General features: G+C 51.1%; 2 protein-coding genes and 3 long non-coding RNA genes across 8 annotated transcripts; all 5 read right to left on the bottom strand.

The window, feature by feature from the left end:
- Positions 1–112: 112 nt before the first annotated feature.
- On the bottom strand, positions 113–4,778 carry LOC101233297 (uncharacterized). The gene is given in 11 exon segments (XM_072934860.1): positions 113–183; positions 636–762; positions 861–1,373; positions 1,485–1,941; positions 2,295–3,377; positions 3,530–3,648; positions 3,783–3,896; positions 4,111–4,248; positions 4,250–4,291; positions 4,293–4,466; positions 4,543–4,778. Coding segments are annotated over 7 exon segments (1,773 nt in total). The 5' UTR covers positions 4,692–4,778; the 3' UTR covers positions 113–183; positions 636–762; positions 861–1,373; positions 1,485–1,941; positions 2,295–2,340.
- A 5,124-nt stretch (positions 4,779–9,902) lies between these two features.
- LOC140684910 (uncharacterized) lies at positions 9,903–11,172 on the bottom strand. The gene is made up of 2 exons (XR_012057878.1): positions 10,853–11,172; positions 9,903–10,095 (listed from the first exon to the last, which is right to left on the bottom strand). It is a non-coding gene; the product is annotated as an uncharacterized lncRNA (long non-coding RNA).
- A 463-nt stretch (positions 11,173–11,635) lies between these two features.
- Positions 11,636–14,987, bottom strand: LOC140684943 (uncharacterized). Of its 2 annotated transcripts, none has more exons than XR_012057975.1 (4): positions 12,668–14,987; positions 12,447–12,573; positions 11,928–11,995; positions 11,636–11,723 (listed from the first exon to the last, which is right to left on the bottom strand). It is a non-coding gene; the product is annotated as an uncharacterized lncRNA (long non-coding RNA). The 2 variants fall into 2 exon arrangements; XR_012057974.1 differs by having other exon boundaries at positions 12,672–14,987.
- Positions 14,988–15,189: 202 nt separating this feature from the next.
- Positions 15,190–20,023, bottom strand: LOC140684966 (PHD finger protein 7-like). The gene is made up of 10 exons (XM_072934978.1): positions 20,008–20,023; positions 19,294–19,404; positions 17,378–17,482; positions 16,954–17,045; positions 16,767–16,868; positions 16,360–16,484; positions 16,121–16,283; positions 15,928–16,034; positions 15,600–15,713; positions 15,190–15,465 (listed from the first exon to the last, which is right to left on the bottom strand). The coding sequence occupies exons 1-10, from the start codon at positions 20,021–20,023 to the stop codon at positions 15,216–15,218; spliced, it is 1,185 nt and encodes a 394-aa protein (XP_072791079.1). The 3' UTR covers positions 15,190–15,215.
- A 2,345-nt stretch (positions 20,024–22,368) lies between these two features.
- On the bottom strand, positions 22,369–27,151 carry LOC121470620 (uncharacterized). 3 transcript variants are annotated; one of them, XR_012057949.1, is made up of 8 exons: positions 26,574–27,151; positions 25,764–26,220; positions 25,140–25,652; positions 24,915–25,041; positions 24,393–24,463; positions 24,101–24,188; positions 23,320–23,400; positions 22,369–22,560 (listed from the first exon to the last, which is right to left on the bottom strand). It is a non-coding gene; the product is annotated as an uncharacterized lncRNA (long non-coding RNA). The 3 variants fall into 3 exon arrangements; XR_012057950.1 differs by having other exon boundaries at positions 25,136–25,652; positions 25,764–27,151; XR_012057948.1 differs by having other exon boundaries at positions 25,764–27,151.
- Between the last annotated feature and the right edge of the window lie 9 nt (positions 27,152–27,160).

Raw genomic sequence — 27,160 nt, 5'->3', positions numbered from 1 at the left:
GGATGCCAAGAATTGACTAGAAAACATTCCTAAGCAGGCAGCATTTTTCCCTCCTCACAGAATTCCAGGAAGAATTTAAAAAAATACAAAAGGGGGTGAAGAAATTCTGACATACATCTTAGGCATTCATCATCTTCAAAGAAGACAACTCTAGCACCTTCTGTGCGCGGTAAAGAAACAAACCTAGACAAGTACAAAGGGATTTTAGCATCCAAAATTGTACTATCAAATCCCATGAATGCAAGTTAAAACTGTAGTGCTTCAGAGAAATGGTATACATTGAAAAGCTTTATTCACTAGTAGCCAAATAGAGCCTTCTAGAAAAAAAAATAAACCTCTTCCTAAAAGAAAACTGACTGTGTATTTGGCTTCTGACCAAACTCAGTTTGGAGTTGGTCAAACCAAAATGAGCCAGTTAATTTCTTGTGCTCAACGTCTCTCTTTTCATATTCAGCTTCACGTCACATGGGCTGCTGGGAGTTTTGACTCTGGGCAGCACAAATGGTTTTCCAAGACGACTTTCATTGCTCAGAGGTGTGCAATCTCAGTTTCCCCTTCCCTGAGCGCTGCTATTAATATTCCCGCAGCATCCAACTACTACAGCCAGGTAGACAGCAAATAGAAATGGAACTTACATTTCTTGGTCCGTTTCAGTTTCTCACGTCTCAGGCTCATCATCACGCTCAGAACTGCTGTCTTGGAAACGTGAATCCTCTTGCCATGTGACTTTTACTGGCTTTATTGTTCCGCGTCCGCAAGACTCTGCAATAACAGCACCGAAAAAGAAACAAAGCCACATCTAGATTATTCTCTCCACTTGTCAGGAAGAATTCCTCCTTTCAAGACAAATACTTACTTACAGTGGAGAAGACAGATGTAGGAAGGACAGAATCTGCTTCTGCCAGATTTTCTGAGCTACATCTCTGCTCCAGGATTTTCCTCTCTGTTCTCGGGATCTCTGCTGTATTCTAATGAATGTATCGTTGCATTCAGAAGACACTGAGTACCTTCTGAATTCAGCACAAGTGTGGGGGGCTCGTTGCTTTGCGGTTTTGCATAGGTTTTTTTTAATATTTTGGATAACTTCACACGGTTTCTTTTCTCTCCTACAGCACTGTGACTCGATTTAATGTTGTTTCGTCTTCTTTCTATAAGGCCTCATTTTATCTACAGTTAGAACATCCCAACCATCACGTGTCATTCAGGTTCCTTCTTCTATAGGTCCAAGAATTGAATTCAGTAACAAGCAGAATGTCCATGGATCTCCTGGTCAACTCCAGGCTTTTGCTCCTCCCTCTAAATTAACACACATTTCCTTTAAAATCTTGTTGGGTTCTCTGAAACTTGATATGACTGGTGTGTCACCTTTCTCCCTGTTTGAGAGATTCAGGGCATGACAACAAGCCTTTTAACCACTTAGCAAAAACCCCAATGCCTTCTGAAAGCACGCCTTTCAGAATTCCTGAGATGCAAGCATGACTTACCACTCATTAATCTACCACTGCCTTGGCAAGCAGGAATGAAGATCAAAATGCTTCAGCCTAATTACTGATTTCTGCTGCTGAAAATCCTCTGCGTCCTGACCTTCTTTACACCACAGTGCTCTACAGTGCCTGCCAGAAGCTCTTCCTTAGAAATGGCACTGTGAGAAGGGTTCTTCTGTTACCTTCTTTGATGCCCGACTCCTCTGTGTCTCCAAAGAAGGAAAACTTGAAAGCGCTCGACTCCTGAGCTGCCTTGTTCTTGGGCAAAAGTCCCAAATGGTCATCTGGGGCAGAGTCCTGTGCATCCTCTTTGTCCCAGGGTATTTCCACAGTCTTTTCTGGTTTGTTCTTTGAAGCTCCAAACAAGTCTTTTAAATCATCAGCAATACAGTAATGGATTTCTTCAGACACTTGAGGCAGTGTCTCACTCTCTTCTTTCTTCTTCCTTTTGGCTTTACTGAAATGAGATTTTTCAATGATAGCAAAACAGCGCACGTCCTTTCCAAAGACAGCTTCCCTAAGAGCCACCTTGCTCTGAACGTCTCCCTAACCGTATCCAAGCCCACTAAGGAGAGGTTCACTTTCAAGAGTGAGCAGTGGGGAAACATCTCAGCTTGGCGTCAAAAGGCCAGAACTAAAGTCCTTTTTCATTAGCCACATCATTTAAGTGACTTTTCACTTAATAAATGGTAAGACAGAAGTCAAGGGATTTAGCACAAGACTACTTTCCTGCCAGTAGAAATGTCAAGAGCTAATACAGTTTTCTCACAGACCTACAAATCTCAAGGTCCCTGTATGGACCGTTCTCACCTTCACTTCCGGCAGCGAACAGATGGACTAGAAAGAAAAGACGAGGCTACGTGCTGCTGTTGGAGGTCCCAGTGGAGGCTCGACGCCGCTGGCGGGAGCGGTTGCCTCTGCGGGACCTCCCTGATGGTGTCCCCGTGCGCCTGGGCCTCTCAGCACTTGCTGCTCTCCTCCTGCTCCTGTCCTGGCGACTCCTGGACCAGAGAGGTTGATTCGAGGCCCGGTGCTGCGGACGGCAGCAGCTGCGTCTGGGGGACGTCCCTGACGGTGTCTCCCTTTGCCTGGGCCTCTCAGTCCTTGTTGCTGTCCTGTGGCTGCTGTCACGGCGAATCCTGGACCGGACAGGTGGACTTAGGGCCCGACCTTGATGGCGGGAGCGGCTGCGTCTGGGGGATTCCCATGAAGGTGTCTGCCTTCGCCTGGGCCTCTCAGTCCTTGGTCTTGTTCTGCTACTTCTATCACGGTGACTGCTTGGCCGGACAGGTGGACTCTGGGCCTGACCTTGATGGCGGGAGCGGCTGCGTCTGGGGGATGTCCCTGATGGTGTCTCCCTTCGCCTGGGCCCCTCTGTCCTTGTTGCTGTCCTGTGGCTTCTGCCACGGCGACTCCTGGACCGGACAGGTGGACTTAGGGCCCGGTGTTGCTGGCGGGAGCGGCTGCGTCTGGGGGATGCCTGTGAAGGTGTCTCCCTTCGCCTGGGCCTCTCAGTCCTTGTCCTGCTGCGCCTGTCACAGCGACTCCTCGATTGGACTGGTCCATTGGAGGCCCGACCTTCCTGGCAGGAGCGGGTGCGCCTGCGGCCGGGCCCAGCATGTCTGGAATGGCCCCTGTCCTCAGGCTCAGGGATGCTGCTGTACAATGACCTTGGTGTGCTGGGGCTGCTGGTGTCCAGCGAGGGAGATGGCAGAGACTGCTGCCGTGCTGTGCTGCTGGTCTCTGCGGATGAAGCCTGGGGAGCCAGCCCCGATGGCACCGGGCCGCGGGAGCTGGGGCTGATGGCCTCAGATTCTGCTGAGCTGTGAGCAGGCTCCAGTCCTGACTGACTGGTCAGGCTGGGGCCACTGAGCTCTGGCTCATCCCTGGAGGCTGTAAGGACAAGCAGGAATGTCAAAGACCACCCAGGCCCAAGGCAAGCCTGGCCAGAGCAGAACCCCAGCCCTTCAGGAGCAGACGGGCTCTGCCAGGCCCAGCCTGGGCACTGCCCCCAGCCCAGGGACACCGGGTGCTTTGCCTCATACCCGTTCCAAGACCAGCACAGCTGTCACACTCCCAGCTCTGTACGCTGTTTCTCAGGCCGGAGCAGCGCCTGTGGGTGCCCTCAGCAGCGCAGGAGGAGCACAGGAGCAGTTCCCAGGGCCTGGGGAAGCAACTAGGTTTATGGCACTGAGGACAAAGTGATTGTCCAGCCAAGCTCTTCTAGTTCTTTCCTCTTTGAGCCCTTGAAGTGACACGGGTACCCTGCAGAGCCTCAGCTGCAGCTCCCCAACTTACCCCTCTTCCTCTGCCTCCTCCCTGCCTCCCGGGTAAAGGCAATCCCTGGCATTGCACCTGCTGTGCCTCTCTCCTAGATCTGCGAAGGCATCGTTGTCCTCCCATGTTGGCAGTCTGATGGAGAACGGAAAAGCTGATTAGTTACTGCTGCCCTCCCCTCACGGAGGTACAGGTGTTCCCTGCTCTTCCTCCCGTACTTTTCCAAGGCGTGCGTGAAGCTGAAGCCCAGACTCACGGGACAGGGCAGGGCCAGGACTGATGGGGAAGGGCCTGACACAGCACAGACCTTGCACCTCCTGTCTTGTGAGGCAGGCAGAAGGACACCAACCTGAAGGGGATTCGGATCCCCAGGGCGAACATTTCGACAAGGAATGCCTCCTCGTCTCTGCAATAGGGGCACCGGAAATATAAAAGACCAGCGCGCATGGCCTGTCCCTGCAGGGCAAACAGAAGCAGGGTGAGCAAGGCCCTGGTGCTGCTGAGCACCTGCTGTGCCCTGGGGCTGAGGAGAGGGCTCCTACCTGGATGCAGTCCCTGTGGAACCAGGCCCTTTTGCACACTGGGCACACCAGGGTTCTGAAAGTCTTTCTATCCTCCACAGGCTCCAAGCAGATGAGGCAACTGGTGTCCGGCTCTGGAGTCGCCTCCACGTCCTGCTTTGGACAGTGCTCAGGGCAGTAGGAGCTGGAGGAAAATGGATGGGCAAAGTGAGAAATGTTGGATCTTCTGCCAGGGGTGACTAGGAGTGGGGAGGTTGTACCTGTAATATGGAATATACTGTGTGACGCAGCCGCCCTCCTTGGCACAGGGCAGGTGGAACCATCTGTCACAGTCCTCCATGCAGCACATGATGGTTGCCCCGCTCTGGCCACAGACGCAGCAGCGCTGGAAAGAGCCAAGCAACCCCATCAGCAGCAGCCTCGGGGCCTCCCCAGGCAGCCCCAGAGCTCCGGGCAGGGCGCAGGATGTGGCCACTGCTGGGTCTCAGCCCACAGAGCTGTCTGGTGTAAGGAGGGGGGCTCCTGTGCCAGAGCCTCTGTGCAGCTGCTGGGAGCCAGACTTTGTCCCACAGCGGCCTGAAGGGCAGGCCTTCCATTCCAAGTGTCTGGGCTAAGCTCTGGCAAACCTCACCTGGCACAAATCTCCTTGCTTGCATTAGGCTCTCACCTTTTGTGCCGCCCACCGCACTGCAACTAGGATATCTCGAGGAAGATATCCAAAGAGTCCAACATGTTCGTCCTCTTGAGCATAAAGTAGAGTGGCAAAGAACTGCAGCAGAGGGGAGGAGCAGATGAGGAGAGAGAGGCAGGAACTGCCCATTGCAATGGTGGAGGGAGCGCCCGGAGCCACTCACCAGGCAGTACACGTGGGCACAGAGCCCGTGCTTCTCCAGTTTGTCACCGCAGACGTCCGGGTCAGCCTCTGCACGGCGACACAGCATGCACACTGCAGGGCACAGAGCCAATGGCAGCGGGCATGAGCACCTCTGCGGGGCTCTTTGGCTGCAGCAGCATCGGCCCCAAGGGCTGCTCTGTCCCTGCCGGCCTGCCTGGCTGATGGGCAGGGCTGGAGGCCTTGGAGAGCAGGGACCATTGCGGGCACGGGTGTCCCAAGAGCTGCCCCCTGGCCCAGCTGGGCCCCACTTGGGGAGGAAGGAGGCTCCCAGCCGCAGCATGGCTGAGCAGCTCCTGCCTCCCCCTGCCTCTGCTCTGGGCCCCACACAACGCCTGCCACAGGAGCCCCTGGGCCCGGCTGTGGGAGGGCGGCTTTGCCCTCACCTGGCTCCCTGGCACCAGGGCCCTCCTGCCGCCTGTCACACATGGCAGCCGTCAGCGGCGTGTCCCTGTCCAGAAAAGTCTCCTCCAGGTGCTGGTCCTCTCTCTCTGTGGGAGAAAGAGGAGGGTGGGGAGTTTGCAGCACAGGCCCAGAGCCACGAGGGCACTACTCCCTGCTGAGCCCTGCGTGAGCCCTGCTCCTGTCGCCTTCTCCTCCCGTCGTCGCCTCGAGGAAAACCGCAGTCTTCTCTGTCTGTTCTTCCTCTGATTGTGGGCAGGGAGAGGCAGGGGAACCTGCAGCACAGGCCCAGAGCCCCGAGCTGTGGGGCTCCTCTGGTCCCTGGGCAGCAGCGTCCCTGCCCTGCCTTCTCCTCCCGTTGTCACGTCGCACTGACACACGGCCTGAGCCCAGCCTTCCCTTTGGAGGCCTTGGTTGCGCGGGTCACAATGGCCACTCTGACATCAGCATCGTGCAGCCAAAACTGGGGCAGCCATGGCCTCAGGTTCCTAGCAACCACTTGAGGCAACCCCCTTGGGAACCCAGGTTCTGAGATGGGTGCGAAGGTTGGGCCAGCAGGGAACCCGGGCAGGGACTCCTGCAGCAAGTGCAGGGCCAAATGCCAGGTCCCGAGGCAGCCATGGGGCACTGCTCTGCTGCTGCTCCTGGTGCTGCTCCTGCCCATTGCACACAGACATAGAGCCACCTGCTCTGTCTCAACCCTGTTCAGCACTGGACAGCAGGACACAGTAAAATGTTCTCTTGGGTACATGATCGAATCATTCAAAGTCCTCCATAAAAGCAACTCACATTCAAAGGGCACACACAAAAAGCCCCAAACCCTGCTACAAACCTGGAATTGACACAAAAAGCATGTTCCTATTCAGAAACACAGATTAACACTTTGGCCAATACTTTTTCCTATTAGATCTTTGGAAGGATTTCAAAAGTTTTGTTGTTTGGCAACTTCTTCAAGGAACAAACAGGGAATGCTTCTGATATCTAAAACAAGATTTATTGGTTTGCTTTCACTTTCTTTTTGAAATCCTTACGCTTCACCAGGCAGTCCAGAAAATTGTGAAAATCCAACATAATATTAGGGGAAGTTTCTGAATTCACGGTTTGTCTCAAAGACTTTTTTACATGCATACAAGGAACTGCTCCTGTAACATACAGAGGTTCAGTGGTTTCCCTGAGTGGACATCACAAAATGACGTTATACACGCCTCTATACTAAAGAACTTCTGTTGCCTGGTAATTACAAACCTTCAAACTCTTTGAGAGGCTTTCCTCTGTGCAACTTCTCTAGGTCCCTCTCTGCTCAACTCTCAAGCATGCCCAGGTCTCACTGAAGGGCAGCACATCCGTGTGGTTTATCAGCCCCTGCTCCCGTTTCCGTCCCATCAGCAAACCTGCTGAGGGAGCGCTCCGTCCCTTCTGCCAGGTCACTGGGGAATAGGGCAAACAAGGCTGACACCAGCACGGCCCCCTGAGCTCACAGCTCTCTGTGTTTGGAGCTCCACTGCCCACTTCTCTACGCCACTGTCCCTGAGCTGCTCCATGACCGTGATATGGGAGGCCGGGACAAAGCCTTGCTGAAGTCCGGGCTGACAACAGCTGTCAGAACTCAAAATGTCCCTCAGACATTTTTAGACGTTCCAAGTCCAAGTCAGAAGCATTTAAGACCCTAGCAGGCAACTAAAAACAGCTGTCATTTTAGATTTAAACCATAGAATAATTTAACGACCTTACAAAAAGAACAAAAAGTCGCAAAAGCTTAAATATTATAGTAAAATTAGTCACAAAGTAAAAAGAAAAAATTTTAAGTGCTATACAAGAAGATTTTAAGTCTTATACGGGGGGGGGTTAGTTTTATACATAAAAATCAAAAGTTTTAAGATAAAGAGATTTAGGCCTATCCTGTCCTCCCCCTTTCTTCTTCCTTACCTCCATATTCTTAGTAATGTTAACACTCACAAATTAATTTAGGGTAAAAAAGCACCATTTAATATAAGTAATAAGCATTAAAGAAAAACTATAAACATTTAACACAAAATGTACCACATAAAAAATTACAGCAACCCTGGGCGGGTGGAGAGAAGAAAAAAACAAAAGTCAAAAAAGATATCAAAATATGTATGTGCCTTTACCTAAGCTACTAAGCAAACCACAACTATCCAAGAAGACAATCTTTTAAATAACTTACAATAAACTACCTTAAAACCAAATAACAAAAAACTTCTAAGCCTTTCTTTAAAAGCACAAATTAAAAGAAAATTTTTTCCACCACACAAAGCCACTCCAACCTAAAATAAGCTCCAACAAACAGCCACTGCTCTCCCCTCACAAACCCAGCCAGTCAGTGCAGCAGAGGTGGCTGTGAGATTGGTCAACCACGGTTTTCTGTCGCTGTAGAGATGGACACAAGACATACACATACACCTGTGCAGTGACAGCAATGGCTTCTTTTTTATTACAAGTTGTTCTCAAGTTTTCATACCCCTAAGAAAGTGTGATATTATGTCATTAGTTACATCAAAAAAGCTCAAGATATTCAATGGACAAAGCAATAGCTTATTGTATTTTATTGGTACAAAGCATTGAATGTCAACAATTCATTGCAAATGTGTTTACCACAAAATATGAAGGCATGCACGCTGCTCACTAAGGCAACTACAAGTAACCCCAATGTGTTTATCAGTTTCCATGTTAACAGCCTTGCTTTCTTCCTTGCCATGGATAAACTTGTATTTTATTAATTTCTTCTTCTGCTAACTCAGTCGTTTGACCTGCAGAACAGCTGTAAGCCCACCCACAGTTTTCCCTTCCTGTTATTCCACAGGCTTAGAGATGACATCCAAGAGGAGCTATTCTGTCACCTTTCTGGGGATGGAGTGAGGCTGAAAGGCCTGCAGTTTCCTGGCTCCTTCTTGGTGCCCTTTGGGAAGACTGGAGAGGCTTTCCTCCACTGCTCACGCCTCTCTCTGGGGGTATCACCTTCCCTGACCTGCCGGCAGAGCACCCTGAGCCAGAGGCAGGGGCAGAGATTTCCCTTGGCCCCAAAAGGGAAGGCTGGGCTCAGGCCGTGTGTCAGTGCGACCTGACAACGGGAGGAGAAGGCAGGGCAGGGACGCTGCTGCCCAGGGACCAGAGGAGCCCCACAGCTCGGGGCTCTGGGCCTGTGCTGCAGGTTCCCCTGCCTCTCCCTGCCCAGAATCAGCGGAGGAACAGCCAGAGCAGACTGCGGTGTTCCTCGAGGTGACGACGGGGAGGAGAAGGCGACAGGAGCAGGGCTCACGCAGGGCTCAGCAGGGAGTAGTGCCCTCGTGGCTCTGGGCCTGTGCTGCAAACTCCCCACCCTCCTCTTTCTCCTACAGAGAAAGAGGAACAGCACCTGGAGGAGACTTTTCTGGACAGGGACACACCGCTGACGGCTGCCATGTGTGACAGGCGGCAGGAGGGCCCTGGTGCCAGGGAGCCAGGTGAGGGCAAAGCCGCCCTCCCACAGCCGGGCCCAGGGGCTCCTGTGGCAGGCGTTGTGTGGGGCCCAGAGCAGAGGCAGGGGGAGGCAGGAGCTGCTCAGCCATGCTGCGGCTGGGAGCCTCCTTCCTCCCCAAGTGGGGCCCAGCTGGGCCAGGGGGCAGCTCTTGGGACACCCGTGCCCGCAATGGTCCCTGCTCTCCAAGGCCTCCAGCCCTGCCCATCAGCCAGGCAGGCCGGCAGGGACAGAGCAGCCCTTGGGGCCGATGCTGCTGCAGCCAAAGAGCCCCGCAGAGGTGCTCATGCCCGCTGCCATTGGCTCTGTGCCCTGCAGTGTGCATGCTGTGTCGCCGTGCAGAGGCTGACCCCTGTGCTTCCCAAAGCCCTGCCAACAGCTCCTGTGCTGCTGCTGATGCGCTGCCCAGGGCACCCACGGGCACTGCTGGAGCCTCACACCCACCACAGCCAGCTGGGGTGAGACAGCTCTGCTGCTATGGGCACGGCTCTGGGCAAAGCACCCGCGTGTCCCTGGGCTGGGGGCAGTGCCCAGGTCGGGCTTGGCAGAGCCCGTCCGCTCCTGGAGGGCCGGGGGCAGTGCCCAGGCCTGGCCTGGCCCGGGTCTGGAGCACCTTAGCCATTCCTGCTTGCTCTTAGAGCTGCCAGGGATGAGCTGGAGCTCAATGGCCCCAGCCTGGCCGGACAGTCAGGACTGGAGCCTTCCCGTGGCTCCCCAGCACCCAAGGCCATCACCCCCAGCTTGGAAACACTGCCGAACAGGGTTTGCCAATACTTATTCCTCTTAGATCTTTGAAAGGGTTTTGGAAGTAACATTGTTTGGCGACTTCCTCAAGGAACATACATGGCACGTTTCTATTCACTAAAGACTTTATTGGTTTCCTTGCATTTCTATTTGGTGTCCCTATGCTTCCTTCAGCATTCCGGGAAAAAATAAAAATCTAACAAATTCTTCAGAGAAGTTTCTGAATCCACTATTAGGAGAAGTCTCTAAATTCACTCCTTCTCTTAAATACATCCTTTACATACAGTTAAGTAGCTGCTCCTGTAACATACAAAGATGTAGTGGTTTACCTGATTGGACAAAACAACACAACATGATGTTATACACACTTGTAGACTAAAACAGTTCTTTTCCTGGGGAGCTGCAAAGTTGCAGGATCTTCTCGAGGTCCTGAATTAATTCTGCATGCCCATTTGTAGGATTTGTCATTTTCTCTTCTTCCCCCCCAACCCCCCTCCCCCCTTCCCGCGCATTCCCCCTTTGTCCTGCGTCCCTTCTCACTTGCCCTCCCCCCGCGGTCCCTTGTCTCGACCCTGCGTTCCCTTATCCCTCCCTCTCACCATGCGGTCCGGTCCCTGTCCCCCGCCCCTCCGCCTTTCCCCTCACCACGCGGTCCGTCCTTCCCCCCCCCCACCTTTCCCATCACGGTCTCCGGGGTTTCCATGCCCCTGTCCCCTGCCTCCCGTCCCACTGGCCACGGCTGAGGTTCCCGACCCCGTCCCGGCACGGGGTATAACCGACCCCCGCTCGGTGCCCCGGTGTCTCGGGAACACGCTTCTGCAATAAACACGTGTTTGCACCCGAGGCCCGTGTCGCCATTTCGTCTGTTCCCGTGCTAAAACTGAGCCTCGCAGAGCTGAAGGGGAAAAAGCAGCCGCTGCCTCTCCCCTCCTCCCGCCGTGGCTGCAGGCGCCTGCCCAGAGCTGGTCTCGCACGGCAACACCCATTCATACCTGCATTCCCTCCCCGTGCTCAGCTTTCACCTACAGTTCCCAGGGAACAGATGTGACATACTCACCTCAAGCAATAATCTACGTCAGTCTTCCCAACCCGTTTTCTTCACTGAACTCTACTGATCTACAAAAAAACTTTGGGCCCTCTGCACAAAAAAAAAGAACCAATTAATAGGCTTAAACACTTCTGATTGTGCCGCTGCTTCTAACAATCATGGACAACACAGCAATAAAGTCAGGAGTCAATTCTTCACCTCCTTCCTGTTCTCTTGCCCCCCACCAGACGTTGTCTCCCAAGAGAAATGTTCCCTACTGCGGCCTGGTGTCCGCAGGACAATGAAAGGCAGCAGCGGTTTTCCTCAGCATGCTGCAGTCTAAATTGCAGTGAAATAGCCGCTGTTTCTTTAGAAGCTCAGCACCAGGATCACACATCTTCCCCCAGAATTGGGGCCTGCTAAGGACTGAGCTCTCCATTTTAACACCCCCTGCAAATCAGACCGTCTGGAAGAGTGCTGGGCACTAACTGTATGAACACAGCAATACATTTCTGCAGCGTTATCGAGTCAGTCTTGAGAAATGCACACCATTTAAGCCTGTCTTAAGACTCTATTCTACAAAACATATAACAAGCAATTGTTTTGCTGGCCTCTGCAATTTTTGGGGACTCTGTGTGTTTCCTTTGGTTGTTGTTTTCTTTGTTTCTAAATACAAAATCCCCTGGATTCAGAAGAGAAAATTCCAGATTCATTAGGACAAAGAACCACAGGGACCTATGTGGCTGATAAGAACACAGAACTCCTAATGGTAACTCCAGAAAGACAGGAAAAAGTTAAACATTATATAAATACCTGAAAGGATCCAAAATGTCTAGGTAACCTGTCATGGGGCTAATGTTTTGGTAAGGTGTAAAAGTCCAGATTCCTAGTAGGCAATTACCTGAAAGAGAAGAAAGCCAGAAATCTGCTTGGCCTTTATTTTACCAGGACTTTCTCACGGGATTCTACCACAATTTTGAGCACAAGTAAGGATGCCAAGAATTGACTAGAAAACATTCCTAAGCAGGCAGCAATTTTCCCTCCTCACAGAATTCCAGGAAGAATTTAAAAAAATACAAAAGGGGGTGAAGAAATTCTGACATACCTCTTAGGCATTCATCATCTTCAAAGAAGACAACTCTAGCACCTTCTGTGCGCGGTAAAGAAACAAACCTAGACAGGTACAAAGAGATTTTAGCATCCAAAATTGTACTATCAAATCCCATGAATGCAAGTTAAAACTGTAGTGCTTCAGAGAAATGGTATACATTGAAAAGCTTTATTCCCTAGTAGCCAAATAGAGCCTTCTAGAAAAAAAATAAACCTCTTCTTAAAAGAAAACTGACTGTGTATTTGGCTTCTGACCAAACTCAGTTTGGAGTTGGTCAAACCAAAATGAGCCAGTTAATTTCTTGTGCTCAACGTCTCTCTTTTCATATTCAGCTTCACATCACATGGGCTGCTGCGAGTTTTGACTCTGGGCAGCACAAATGGTTTTCCAAGACGACTTTCATTGCTCAGAGGTGTGCAATCTCAGTTTCCCCTTCCCTGAGTGCTGCTATTAATATTCCCACAGCATCCAACTACTACAGCCAGGTAGACAGCAAATAGAAACGGAACTTACATTTCTTGGTCCGTTTCAGTTTCTCACGTCTCAGGCTCATCATCACGCTCAGAACTGCTGTCTTGGAAACGTGAATCCTCTTGCCATGTGACTTTTACCGGCTTTATTGTTCCGCGTCCGCAAGACTCTGCAATAACAGCACCGAAAAAGAAACAAAGCCACATCCAGATTATTCTCTCCACTTGTCAGGAAGAATTCCTCCTTTCAAGACAAATACTTACTTACAGTGGAGAAGACAGATGTAGGAAGGACAGAATCTGCTTCTGCCAGATTTTCTGAGCTACATCTCTGCTCCAGGATTTTCCTCTCTGTTCTCGGGATCTCTGCTGTATTCTAATGAATGTATCGTTGCATTCAGAAGACACTGAGTACCTTCTGAATTCAGCACAAGTGTGGGGGGCTCGTTGCTTTGCGGTTTTGCATAGGTTTTTTTTAATATTTTGGATAACTTCACACGGTTTCTTTTCTCTCCTACAGCACTGTGACTCAATTTAATGTTGTTTCGTCTTCTTTCTATAAGGCCTCATTTCATCTATGGTTAGAACATCCCAACCATCACGTGTCATTCAGGTTCCTTCTTCTATAGGTCCAAGAATTGAATTCAGTAACAAGCAGAATGTCCATGGATCTCCTGGTCAACTCCAGGCTTTTGCTCCTCCCTCTAAATTAACACACATTTCCTTTAAAATCTTGTTGGGTTCTCTGAAACTTGATATGACTGGTGTGTCACCTTTCTCCCTGTTTGAGAGATTCAGGGCATGACAACAAGCCTTTTCACCACTCAGCAAAAACCCCAATGCCTTCTGAAAGCACGCCTTTCAGAATTCCTGAGATGCAAGCATGACTTACCGCTCATTAATCTACCACTGCCTTGGCAAGCAGGAATGAAGATCAAAATGCTTCAGCCTAATTACTGATTTCTGCTGCTGAAAATCCTCTGCGTCCTGACCTTCTTTACACCACAGTGCTCTACAGTGCCTGCCAGAAGCTCTTCCTTAGAAATGGCACTGTGAGAAGGGTTCTTCTGTTACCTTCTTTGATGCCCGACTCCTCTGTGTCTCCAAAGAAGGAAAACTTGAAAGCGCTCGACTCCTGAGCTGCCTTGTTCTTGGCCAAAAGTCCCAAATGGTCATCTGGGGCAGAGTCCTGTGCATCCTCTTTGTCCCAGGGTATTTCCACAGTCTTTTCTGGTTTGTTCTTTGAAGCTCCAAACAAGTCTTTTAAATCATCAGCAATACAGTAATGGATTTCTTCAGACACTTGAGGCAGTGTCTCACTCTCTTCTTTCTTCTTCCTTTTGGCTTTACTGAAATGAGATTTTTCAATGATAGCAAAACAGCGCACGTCCTTTCCAAAGACAGCTTCCCTAAGAGCCACCTTGCTCTGAACGTCTCCCTAACCGTATCCAAGCCCACTAAGGAGAGGTTCACTTTCAAGAGTGAGCAGTGGGGAAACATCTCAGCTTGGCGTCAAAAGGCCAGAACTAAAGTCCTTTTTCATTAGCCACATCATTTAAGTGACTTTTCACTTAATAAATGGTAAGACAGAAGTCAAGGGATTTAGCACAAGACTACTTTCCTGCCAGTAGAAATGTCAAGAGCTAATACAGTTTTCTCACAGACCTACAAATCTCAAGGTCCCTGTATGGACCGTTCTCACCTTCACTTCCGGCAGCGAACAGATGGACTAGAAAGAAAAGACGAGGCTACGTGCTGCTGTTGGAGGTCCCAGTTGAGGTTCGACGCCGCTGGCGGGAGCGGTTGCCTCTGCGGGACCTCCCTGATGGTGTCCCCGTGCGCCTGGGCCTCTCAGCACTTGCTGCTCTCCTCCTGCTCCTGTCCTGGCGACTTCTGGACCGGAGAGGTTGATTCGAGGCCCGGTGCTGCGGACGGCAGCAGCTGCGTCTGGGGGACGTCCCTGACGGTGTCTCCCTTTGCCTGGGCCTCTCAGTCCTTGTTGCTGTTCTGTGGCTGCTGTCACGGCGACTCCTGGACCGGACAGGTGGACTTAGGGCCCGACCTTGATGGCGGGAGCGGCTGCGTCTGGGGGATTCCCATGAAGGTGTCTGCCTTCGCCTGGGCCTCTCAGTCCTTGGTCTTGTTCTGCTACTTCTATCACGGTGACTGCTTGGCCGGACAGGTGGACTCTGGGCCTGACCTTGATGGCGGGAGCGGCTGCGTCTGGGGGATGTCCCTGATGGTGTCTCCCTTTGCCTGGGCCCCTCTGTCCTTGTTGCTGTCCTGTGGCTTCTGCCACGGCGACTCCTGGACCGGACAGGTGGACTGAGGGCCCGGTGTTGCTGGCGGGAGCGGCTGCGTCTGGGGGATGCCTGTGAAGGTGTCTCCCTTCGCCTGGGCCTCTCAGTCCTTGGTCTTGTCCTGCTGCGCCTGTCACAGCGACTCCTCGATCGGACTGGTCCATTGGAGGCCCGACCTTGCTGGCGGGAGCGGGTGCGCCTGCGGCCGGGCCCAGCATGTCTGGAATGGCCCCTGTCCTCAGGCTCAGGGATGCTGCTGTACAATGACCTTGGTGTGCTGGGGCTGCTGGTGTCCAGCAAGGGAGATGGCAGAGACTGCTGCCGTGCTGTGCTGCTGGTCTCTGCAGATGAAGCCTGAGGAGCCAGCCCCGATGGCACCGGGCCGCGGGAGCTGGGGCTGATGGCCTCAGATTCTGCTGAGCTGTGAGCAGGCTCCAGTCCTGACTGACTGGTCAGGCTGGGGCCACTGAGCTCTGGCTCATCCCTGGAGGCTGTAAGGACAAGCAGGAATGTCAAAGACCACCCAGGCCCAAGGCAAGCCTGGCCAGAGCAGAACCCCAGCCCTTCAGGAGCAGACGGGCTCTGCCAGGCCCAGCCTGGGCACTGCCCCCAGCCCAGGGACACCGGGTGCTTTGCCTCATACCCGTTCCAAGACCAGCACAGCTGTCACACTCCCAGCTCTGTACGCTGTTTCTCAGGCCGGAGCAGCGCCTGTGGGTGCCCTCAGCAGCACAGGAGGAGCACAGGAGCAGTTCCCAGGGCCTGGGGAAGCAACTAGGTTTATGGCACTGAGGACAAAGTGATTGTCCAGCCAAGCTCTTCTAGTTCTTTCCTCTTTGAGCCCTTGAAGTGACACGGGTACCCTGCAGAGCCTCAGCTGCAGCTCCCCAACTTACCCCTCTTCCTCTGCCTCCTCCCTGCCTCCCGGGTAAAGGCAATCCCTGGCATTGCACCTGCTGTGCCTCTCTCCTAGATCCGCGAAGGCATCGTTGTCCTCCCATGTTGGCAGTCTGATGGAGAACGGAAAAGCTGATTAGTTACTGCTGCCCTCCCCTCACGGAGGTACAGGTGTTCCCTGCTCTTCCTCCCGTACTTTTCCAAGGCGTGCGTGAAGCTGAAGCCCAGACTCACGGGACAGGGCAGGGCCAGGACTGGTGGGGAAGGGCCTGACACAGCACAGACCTTGCACCTCCTGTCTTGTGAGGCAGGCAGAAGGACACCAACCTGAAGGGGATTCGGATCCCCAGGGTGAACATTTCGACAAGGAATGCCTCCTCGTCTCTGCAATAGGGGCACCGGAAATATAAAAGACCAGCGCGCATGGCCTGTCCCTGCAGGACAAACAGAAGCAGGGTGAGCAAGGCCCTGGTGCTGCTGAGCACCTGCTGTGCCCTGGGGCTGAGGAGAGGGCTCCTACCTGGATGCAGTCCCTGTGGAACCAGGCCCTTTTGCACACTGGGCACACCAGGGTTCTGAAAGTCTTTCTATCCTCCACAGGCTCCAAGCAGATGAGGCAATTGGTGTCCGGCTCTGGAGTTGCCTCCACATTCTGCTCTGGACGGTGCTCAGGGCAGTAGGAGCTGGAGGAAAATGGATGGGCAAAGTGAGAAATGTTGGATCTTCCACCAGGAGTGAGCAGGAGTGGGGAGGAGGTACCTGTAATATGGAATATACTGTGTGACGCAGCCGCCCTCCTTGGCACAGGGCAGGTGGAACCATCTGTCACAGTCCTCCATGCAGCACATGATGGTTGCCCCGCTCTGGCCACAGACGCAGCAGCGCTGGAAAGAGCCAAGCAACCCCATCAGCAGCAGCCTCGGGGCCTCCCCAGGCAGCCCCAGAGCTCCGGGCAGGGCGCAGGATGTGGCCACTGCTGGGTCTCAGCCCACAGAGCTGTCTGGTGTAAGGAGGGGGCCTCCTGCGCCAGAGCCTCTGTGCAGCTGCTGGGAGCCAGATTTTCTCCCACAGCGGCCTGAAGGGCAGGCCTTCCATTCCAAGTGTCTGGGCTAAGCTCTGGCAAACCTCACCTGGCACAAATCTCCTTGCTTGCATTAGGCTCTCACCTTTTGTGCCGCCCGCCGCACTGCAACTAGGATATCTCGAGGAAGATATCCAAAGAGTCCAACATGTTCGTCCTCTTGAGCATAAAGTAGAGTGGCAAAGAACTGCAGCAGAGGGGAGGAGCAGATGAGGAGAGAGAGGCAGGAACTGCCCATTGCAATGGTGGAGGGAGCGCCCGGAGCCACTCACCAGGCAGTACACGTGGGCACAGAGCCCGTGCTTCTCCAGTTTATCACCGCAGACGTCCGGGTCAGCCTCTGCACGGCGACACAGCATGCACACTGCAGGGCACAGAGCCAATGGCAGCGGGCATGAGCACCTCTGCGGGGCTCTTTGGCTGCAGCAGCATCGGCCCCAAGGGCTGCTCTGTCCCTGCCTGCCTGCCTGGCTGATGGGCAGGGCTGGAGGCCTTGGAGAGCAGGGGCCATTGCGGGCACGGGTGTCCCAAGAGCTGCCCCCTGGCCCAGCTGGGCCCCACTTGGGGAGGAAGGAGGCTCCCAGCCGCAGCATGGCTGAGCAGCTCCCGCCTCCCCCTGCCTCTGCTCTGGGCCCCACACAACGCCTGCCACAGGAGCCCCTGGGCCCGGCTGTGGGAGGGCGGCTTTACCCTCACCTGGCTCCCTGGCACCAGGGCCCTCCTGCCGCCCGTCACACATGGCAGCCGTCAGCGGTGAGTCCCTGTCCAGAAAAGTCTCCTCCAGGTGCTGTTCCTCTTTCTCTGTAGGAGAAAGAGGAGGGTGGGGAGTTTGCAGCACAGGCCCAGAGCCACGAGGGCACTACTCCCTGCTGAGCCCTGCGTGAGCCCTGCTCCTGTCGCCTTCTCCTCCCGTCGTCGCCTCGAGGAAAACCGCAGTCTTCTCTGTCTGTTCTTCGTCTGATTGTGGGCAGGGAGAGGCAGGGGAACCTGCAGCACAGGCCCAGAGCCCCGAGCTGTGGGGCTCCTCTGGTCCCTGGGCAGCAGCGTCCCTGCCCTGCCTTCTCCTCCCGTTGTCAGGTCGCACTGACACACGGCCCGAGCCCAGCCTTCCCTTTGGAGGCCTTGGTTGCGCGGGTCACAATGGCCACTCTGACATCAGCATCGTGCAGCCAAAATTCGGGCAGCCATGGCCTCAGGTTCCTGGCAACCACTTGAGGCAACCCCCTTGGGAACCCAGGTTCTGAGATGGGTGCGAAGGTTGGGTCAGCAGGGAACCCGGGCAGGGACTCCTGCAGCAAGTGCAGGGCCAAATGCCAAGCCCCGAGGCAGCCATCGAGGCTGGTACTGTGGGCAGGAAGGTGCTGTTCAGGCACTGCCACTCCAGGGCTCCAGCCCCGGCCAAGGGAAATCTCTGCTCCTGCCCCTTGCTGGGAGCAGTTGCCCGGAGAGCTTGTGCGTTGAGTCCGGAATGGAACTGAGGCCACACATGGACTCTAGGTCTCTTCAGAAGGCTAATTGGAGTTTATTAGAAACCCATTATTTTATACACTGTTGTATTACAGGTGGACCTGATTAGTCATTTAATCAGCAACCCCTCACACCATTGGCTAATTCACAAGACACCCTTTGCTAAACATCTGATGAGTAAACAACCGTTCAAAACACCAGCTGCAAGGTTGTTTTAATTCTTTCTCTCAGCCATCTCAAAACTCCCCAGAACAACACCTGGGAAAGTTTCTCTGGCTTCTCTTTCTCTGAATAAAGTGTCACGTCCACATGGAGTCTCTTGCACTGGAGAAATTCAAAACTTGCTTCAGGTGAACTGACATTTTCCTCAAGACCTCTCTGGAGAAAACTAGGATGAAAGTGAAGGCACTGCTGTGTTACAGGGGCATTGCCATGCCCAAATCCTCAGTGAAGGAAGAAAATTACCAATGGTGACACCGCTGTATAAACACAAAGCGCATTTCAATGGCCAGCTGAAGTGCCCGGAGGAGACAGACATTAACCACACTCACACTCATCCTCAGGACAGTTTTGTCTCCACATTTGACAGTTCTTCCTTTGAATGTTGTTTGGTTTGTTGCAACTCAGAAGCTTAAAATAACAGTGCCCAGTGTAGTTATTAGACCCCAAAACAGCCCTCTAACAATTGCCTAATTTATTTCTCACTGTCATGTCCCAAGACTTTTATCTGAGGTCAGAACAAAAGAATTCCAGCCTCCTGCCCATGATAGAGAGGGGGAGGTTTTGAAAGGATTTAAGGACAACCATTATCTGTTGGGAGGTTATTGATGAAGAACAGGAAGTTCAGGGGAGATGGAAAGAACTCAAATTGCTTTCCAAGAATAGGAAGAAAAGATTTTTAAAGCCAGTATACTTTGCCACTTTATCTTTGCTTCTGTCCCAAGACAAAAGATTTTGCAGTGTGACTTTATCACAATTGGTTTTGTATCTAGAAAATTAAATGTCATTGTTCTCTAAAATGATAAAGCTGCAAAATCTAAAATTTAAAAAAAAAAAAAAAAACCAAAATAAAAAACAAACACCAAACCAAAGCAAACCAAACTTAAGTATTTGTCAATTTAACTGCAAGATAGATCAAGTGCTACCTGCCAGCACCAGTTGGCAGGTTCTGCCAAGGTGCAAAGGCTTCCACACCAGCACGGCCTGCTTGAAAGAGTCCTGTGTAGATTCATCACAGTGGAGAAGATCAGCAGGACCTGAGCAAATACAGAGACTTGTACAGTTTCAGAAATCAGATACAGGAAACAATTCCTTCAGAGCTCTCTGCTACAGTTTCAATTCATTATCTACCAGAAGAAAAAGGTAAAACAGACCTTTAAAACAGACTGTCAAAGAAAAAGTGGAGTTTTCAAGAATGAATCATTTTCTCTACTCTAAGGGACTGGGCTTAAGCAGATCCCACCCTTGAAAGGTGCCTGGGAGCGCAAATACAGAAGGAGCAATCCCACCCTGAATTTGTCAGGAAGAGGAGCTGCTCTTTCCACTCTCTGTGGTCATACAGTTTGTCTTTTCCAGATTGGGAGGTTGGAAATTTGTTGTTAAATTACATTTCTAACAAATTTAGGAGCTTTAGATATTGCTTCAATACAAACTGTTTTTACTGGATCTCCTTTACTATATAAAATTATTATTTTTTAAATTAAGTTTAAAGCACAAATGCTTCCACTGCACCGAGCATCTCTGCAATTGGCTGGGAGAGCTGTCGCTGCACAAACTCTGCCTGCTCCTGCCCCACGGAGTATACCCTGCTCCCTCTTACAACAGGCTGAAGCCCAGCATGGCAAGCTGTCCCCAGTTACTATCCCTGATGGCCATCCCCCCTCAAGCTCACAACAGTAACAAGTTTGCCCAAGATCCTAAAAATCCCTCAAATTGAGCTGTGTGCAGGAGGAAAATTGTAGTCCACAAATGTTTCATGCTAAGTCTAGCAAACTTGTCGTCTATAACTTCTGGCTTCCAAAGCAACAGATCATGGTTCAAACCCTGCTGGGGTATTGTCCAATAAAAATCCCTTTCAAGTGCGTCATCACTGTAAGAAGGAAAGCAGGGAAACAAAGGTGAGCCAATTCCAAAAGGTACTAAACTGAAGGCAGAAAGGAAATAAACTCTCTCCTCAAAGAAAACAAGCCTTGGGTTTACAACTAAAATACCTTTACAGGGGATTACTTTTGCTTTTTAAATAAGGAAAAGTTTTCCCTTTGTGTGGGAAATCTGTATTTCCCACAGATGTATTAAAATCAACACAGACAAAAGTGTACCTGAGTGTCTAAAAGTCTCACCTGTCCCAGGAATAACTCTTTGTATTGGAAAGATGTGCCCTAGCCTAGGGGAAAAGTGCTGCAAAAATACCTGCTGCCTTAAGTTATGAAATGGTAAAGCGAGCATCCTGCCTCTTCAGCTCCTACACTAATGCAAAGCAATGCTGAATTTGGAACAAACCCCAGACACTTAATAAAATTAACAACTTTAATGTCCTGACAACTGATATGCTGGAGCAAATCCTGAAGGACCCATGGGATTCAGTAATACACTTTGATTATAAAAAGGGGAAGTAAAGTGAATGGTCCCAAATAGCAGGCCAAGCTACGGAGAAAATTCCCAACGTATAATTAAAAAGACTGAGTTAATAAGGATGTTGCATTAATTCAGGTCCATCAGTAAAACAACCCTAACAGCTTTAGGTATCATCTTCAAAACCAGCATTAATGTGGAATGTTCAGCAGAATGTCGGGCTTAAATAGCAGTAAAACTCTATTTATTTGGGGTGAATAGGAGATTTCTTCTGCAATTACAAAAAATAACTGGCCAAGAAGTCACAAGCCCTTCATCACAGGAGTCACTTACACATGGAAATTACAGGATGTGCTTTTTTGGGGAATTGCAACAATACATGAGACGTATATAATAAATAAGAGCACGTACAAACAGGTTACCAATAAAACGGAATTCTGTAGTTCTGGTTTGAAGAGTATTTGCACTCCTTGGTCACATCACAAAGGCAAAGGCAAAGTGAACTGAATATAGCATCCAGGCTAGGGCCAGATTTGACTGCTTCAAGATTTAGAAACCTCTTGGGAAGCCGGGACACTTGCTCAGTTTGTGAACCCACTCCAAACTCTGTGTTTCTACTGGGGTATTGTTGTACTCAGTCCAGCTGGATTAAAACTAAGCAGAGAGATGCCTTCTGAACATAGCAAAGCCATGGCCTCAGGCTCCCTGGACCTGTAGGGAGCATGTCCTCACTCCCTAGCTGAACAAGCTATTTTTAGATTACACAAAATGGATGTCAACAGACCTGCTGTAATCAAATGCTGGTTAAAAACAGCACCTGTCTTCAGCAAAGAGACGGCTGATGATGATCCAAAGCAGAGGCAGGGGGAGGCAGGAGCTGCTCAGCCATGCTGCGGCTGGGAGCCTCCTTCCTCCCCAAGTGGGGCCCAGCTGGGCCAGGGGGCAGCTCTTGGGACACCCGTGCCCGCAATGGCCCCTGCTCTCCAAGGCCTCCAGCCCTGCCCATCAGCCAGGCAGGCCGGCAGGGACAGAGCAGCCCTTGGGGCCGATGCTGCTGCAGCCAAAGAGCCCCGCAGAGGTGCTCATGCCCGCTGCCATTGGCTCTGTGCCCTGCAGTGTGCATGCTGTGTCGCCGTGCAGAGGCTGACCCCTGTGCTTCCCAAAGCCCTGCCAACAGCTCCTGTGCTGCTGCTGATGCGCTGCCCAGGGCACCCACGGGCACTGCTGGAGCCTCACACCCACCACAGCCAGCTGGGGTGTGACAGCTCTGCTGCTATGGGCACGGCTCTGGGCAAAGCACCCGCGTGTCCCTGGGCTGGGGGCAGTGCCCAGGTCGGGCTTGGCAGAGCCCATCCGCTCCTGGAGGGCCGGGGGGTCTGCTCTCGTCCGGCCTGGCCCGGGTCTTGGGGGCCTTTGACATTCCTGCTTGCCCTTAGAGCCGCCAGGGATGAGCTGGAGCTCAATGGCCCCAGCCTGGCCGGACAGTCAGGACTGGAGCCTTCCCGTGGCTCCCCAGCACCCAAGGCCATCACCCCCAGCTTGGAAACACTGCCGAACAGGGTTTGCCAATACTTTTTCCTCTTAGATCTTTGAAAGGGTTTTGGAAGTAACATTGTTTGGCAACTTCTTCAAGGAACAAACATAGCACGTTTTATTCACTAAAGACTTTATTGGTTTCCTTGCATTTCTATTTGGTGTCCCTATGCTTCCTTCAGCATTCCGGGAAAAAATGAAAATCTAACAAATTCTTCAGAGAAGTTTCTGAATCCACTATTAGGAGAAGTCTCTAAATTCACTCCTTCTCTTAAATACATCCTTTACATACAGTTAAGTAGCTGCTCCTGTAACATACAAAGATGTAGTGGTTTACCTGATTGGACAAAACAACACAACATGATGTTATACACACTTGTAGACTAAAACACTTCCTTTACTGGGGAGTTGCAAAGTTGCAGGCTCTTCTCGAGGTCCTGAATTAATTCTGCATGCCCATTTGTAGGATTTGTCATTTTCTCTTCTTCCCCCCCAACCCCCCTCCCCCCTTCCCGCACATTCCCCCTTTGTCCTGCGTCCCCTTCTCACTCGCCCTCCCCCCGCGGTCCCTTGTCTCGACCCTGCGTTCCCTTATCCCTCCCTCTCACCATGCGGTCCGGTCCCTGTCCCCCGCCCCTCCGCCTTTCCCCTCACCACGCGGTCCGTCCCTGCCCCCCCCCCACCTTTCCCATCACGGTCTCCGGGGTTTCCATGCCCCTGTCCCCTGCCTCCCGTCCCACTGGCCACGGCTGAGGTTCCCGACCCCGCCCCGGCACGGGGTATAACCGAGCCCCGCTCGGTGCCCCGGTGTCTCGGGAACACGCTTCTGCAATAAACACGTGTTTGCACCCGAGCCCTGTGTCGCCATTTCGTCTGTTCCCGTGCTAAAACTGAGCCTCGCAGAGCCAAAGGGGGAAAAGCAGCCGCCTCCTCTCCCCTCCTCCCGCCGTGGCTGCAGGCGCCTGCCCAGAGCTGGTCTCGCACGGCAACACCCATTCATACCTGCATTCCCTCCCCGTGCTCAGCTTTCACCTACAGTTCCCAGGGAACAGATGTGACATACTCACCTCAAGCAATAATCTACGTCAGTCTTCCCAACCCTTTTTCTTCACTGAACTCTACTGATCTACAAAAAAACTTCGGGCCCTCTGCACAAAAAAAAAGAACCAATTAATAGGCTTAAACACTGCTGATTGTGCCGCTGCTTCTAACAATCATGGACAACACAGCAATAAAGTCAGGAGTCAATTCTTCACATCCTTCCTGTTCTCTTGCCCCCCACCAGACGTTGTCTCCCAACAGAAATGTTCCCTACTGCGGCCTGGTGTCCGCAGGACAATGAAAGGCAGCAGCGGTTTTCCTCAGCATGCTGCAGTCTAAATTGCAGTGAAATAGCCGCTGTTTCTTTAGAAGCTCAGCACCAGGATCACACATCTTCCCCCAGAACTGAGGCATGCTAAGGACTGAGCTCTCCATTTTAACACCCCCTGCAAATCAGACCGTCTGGAAGAGTGCGGGGCACTAACTGTATGAACACAGCAATACATTTCTGCAGCGTTATCGAGTCAGTCTTGAGAAATGCACACCATTTAAGCCTGTCTTAAGACTCTATTCTACAAAACATATAACAAGCAATTGTTTTGCTGGCCTCTGCAATTTTTGGGGACTCTGTGTTTCCTTTGGTTGTTGTTTTCTTTGTTTCTAAATACAAAATCCCCTGGATTCAGAAGAGAAAACCCCAGATTCATTAGGACAAAGAACCACAGGGACCTATGTGGCTGACAAGAACACAGAATTCCTAATGGTAACTCCAGAAAGACAGGAAAAAGTTAAACATTATATAAATACCTGAAAGGATCCAAAATGTCTAGGTAACCTGTCATGGGGCTAATGTTTTGGTAAGGTGTAAAAGTCCAGATTCCTAGTAGGCAATTACCTGAAAGAGAAGAAAGCCAGAAATCTGCTTGGCCTTTATTTTACCAGGACTTTCTCACGGGATTCTACCACAATTTTGAGCACAAGTAAGGATGCCAAGAATTGAGTAGAAAACATTCCTAAGCAGGCAGCATTTTTCCCTCCTCACAGAATTCCAGGAAGAATTTAAAAAAATACAAAAGGGGGTGAAGAAATTCTGACATACCTCTTAGGCATTCATCATCATCTTCAAAGAAGACAACTCTAGCACCTTCTGTGCGCGGTAAAGAAACAAACCTAGACAAGTACAAAGGGATTTTAGCATCCAAAATTGTACTATCAAATCCCATGAATGCAAGTTAAAACTGTAGTGCTTCAGAGAAATGGTATACATTGAAAAGCTTTATTCCCTAGTAGCCAAATAGAGCCTTCTAGAAAAAAAATAAACCTCTTCTTAAAAGAAAACTGACTGTGTATTTGGCTTCTGACCAAACTCAGTTTGGAGTTGGTCAAACCAAAATGAGCCAGTTAATTTCTTGTGCTCAACGTCTCTCTTTTCATATTCAGCTTCATGTCACATGGGCTGCTGGGAGTTTTGACTCTGGGCAGCACAAATGGTTTTCCAAGACGACTTTCATTGCTCAGAGGTGTGCAATCTCAGTTTCCCCTTCCCTGAGCGCTGCTATTAATATTCCCACAGCATCCAACTACTACAGCCAGGTAGACAGCAAATAGAAATGGAACTTACATTTCTTGGTCCGTTTCAGTTTCTCACGTCTCAGGCTCATCATCACGCTCAGAACTGCTGTCTTGGAAACGTGAATCCTCTTGCCATGTGACTTTTACCGGCTTTATTGTTCCGCGTCCGCAAGACTCTGCAATAACAGCACCGAAAAAGAAACAAAGCCACATCTAGATTATTCTCTCCACTTGTCAGGAAGAATTCCTCCTTTCAAGACAAATACTTACTTACAGTGGAGAAGACAGATGTAGGAAGGACAGAATCTGCTTCTGCCAGATTTTCTGAGCTACATCTCTGCTCCAGGATTTTCCTCTCTGTTCTCGGGATCTCTGCTGTATTCTAATGAATGTATCGTTGCATTCAGAAGACACTGAGTACCTTCTGAATTCAGCACAACTGTGGGGGGCTCGTTGCTTTGCGTTTTTGCATAGGTTTTTTTTAATATTTTGGATAACTTCACACGGTTTCTTTTCTCTCCTGCAGGACTGTGACTCGATTTAATGTTGTTTCGTCTTCTTTCTATAAGGCCTCATTTCATCTATGGTTAGAACATCCCAACCATCACGTGTCATTCAGGTTCCTTCTTCTATAGGTCCAAGAATTGAATTCAGTAACAAGCAGAATGTCCATGGATCTCCTGGTCAACTCCAGGCTTTTGCTCCTCCCTCTAAATTAACACACATTTCCTTTAAAATCTTGTTGGGTTCTCTGAAACTTGATATGACTGGTGTGTCACCTTTCTCCCTGTTTGAGAGATTCAGGGCATGACAACAAGCCTTTTCACCACTCAGCAAAAACCCCAATGCCTTCTGAAAGCACACCTTTCAGAATTCCTGAGATGCAAGCATGACTTACCACTCATTAATCTACCACTGCCTTGGCAAGCAGGAATGAAGATCAAAATGCTTCTGCCTAATTACTGATTTCTGCTGCTGAAAATCCTCTGCGTCCTGACCTTCTTTACACCACAGTGCTCTACAGTGCCTGCCAGAAGCTCTTCCTTAGAAATGGCACTGTGAGAAGGGTTCTTCTGTTACCTTCTTTGATGCCCGACTCCTCTGTGTCTCCAAAGAAGGAAAACTTGAACGCGCTCGACTCCTGAGCTGCCTTGTTCTTGGGCAAAAGTCCCAAATGGTCATCTGGGGCAGAGTCCTGTGCATCCTCTTTGTCCCAGGGTATTTCCACAGTCTTTTCTGGTTTGTTCTTTGAAGCTCCAAACAAGTCTTTTAAATCATCAGCAATACAGTAATGGATTTCTTCAGACACTTGAGGCAGTGTCTCACTCTCTTCTTTCTTCTTCCTTTTGGCTTTACTGAAATGAGATTTTTCAATGATAGCAAAACAGCGCACGTCCTTTCCAAAGACAGCTTCCCTAAGAGCCACCTTGCTCTGAACGTCTCCCTAACCGTATCCAAGCCCATTAAGGAGAGGTTCACTTTCAAGAGTGAGCAGTGGGGAAACATCTCAGCTTGGCGTCAAAAGGCCAGAACTAAAGTCCTTTTTCATTAGCCACATCATTTAAGTGACTTTTCACTTAATAAATGGTAAGACAGAAGTCAAGGGATTTAGCACAAGACTACTTTCCTGCCAGTAGAAATGTCAAGAGCTAATACAGTTTTCTCACAGACCTACAAATCTCAAGGTCCCTGTATGGACCGTTCTCACCTTCACTTCCGGCAGCGAACAGATGGACTAGAAAGAAAAGACGAGGCTACGTGCTGCTGTTGGAGGTCCCAGTTGAGGCTCGACGCCGCTGGCGGGAGCGGTTGCCTCTGCGGGACCTCCCTGATGGTGTCCCCGTGCGCCTGGGCCTCTCAGCACTTGCTGCTCTCCTCCTGCTCCTGTCCTGGCGACTCCTGGACCGGAGAGGTTGATTCGAGGCCCGGTGCTGCGGACGGCAGCGGCTGCGTCTGGGGGACGTCCCTGACGGTGTCTCCCTTTGCCTGGGCCTCTCAGTCCTTGTTGCTGTCCTGTGGATGCTGTCACGGCGACTCCTGGACCGGACAGGTGGACTTAGGGCCCGACCTTGATGGCGGGAGCGGCTGCGTCTGGGGGATTCCCATGAAGGTGTCTGCCTTTGCCTGGGCCTCTCAGTCCTTGGTCTTGTTCTGCTACTTCTATCACGGTGACTGCTTGGCCGGACAGGTGGACTCTGGGCCTGACCTTGATGGCGGGAGCGGCTGCGTCTGGGGGATGTCCCTGATGGTGTCTCCCTTTGCCTGGGCCCCTCTGTCCTTGTTGCTGTCCTGTGG

This window comes from Taeniopygia guttata, chromosome 12 (genome assembly GCF_048771995.1).
Source record: "Taeniopygia guttata chromosome 12, bTaeGut7.mat, whole genome shotgun sequence".
Taxonomy (NCBI): Eukaryota; Metazoa; Chordata; class Aves; order Passeriformes; family Estrildidae; genus Taeniopygia; species Taeniopygia guttata.
The sequence above is the reverse complement of the archived record's forward strand: the minus strand, read 5'-3'. Positions and strand labels throughout refer to the sequence as shown.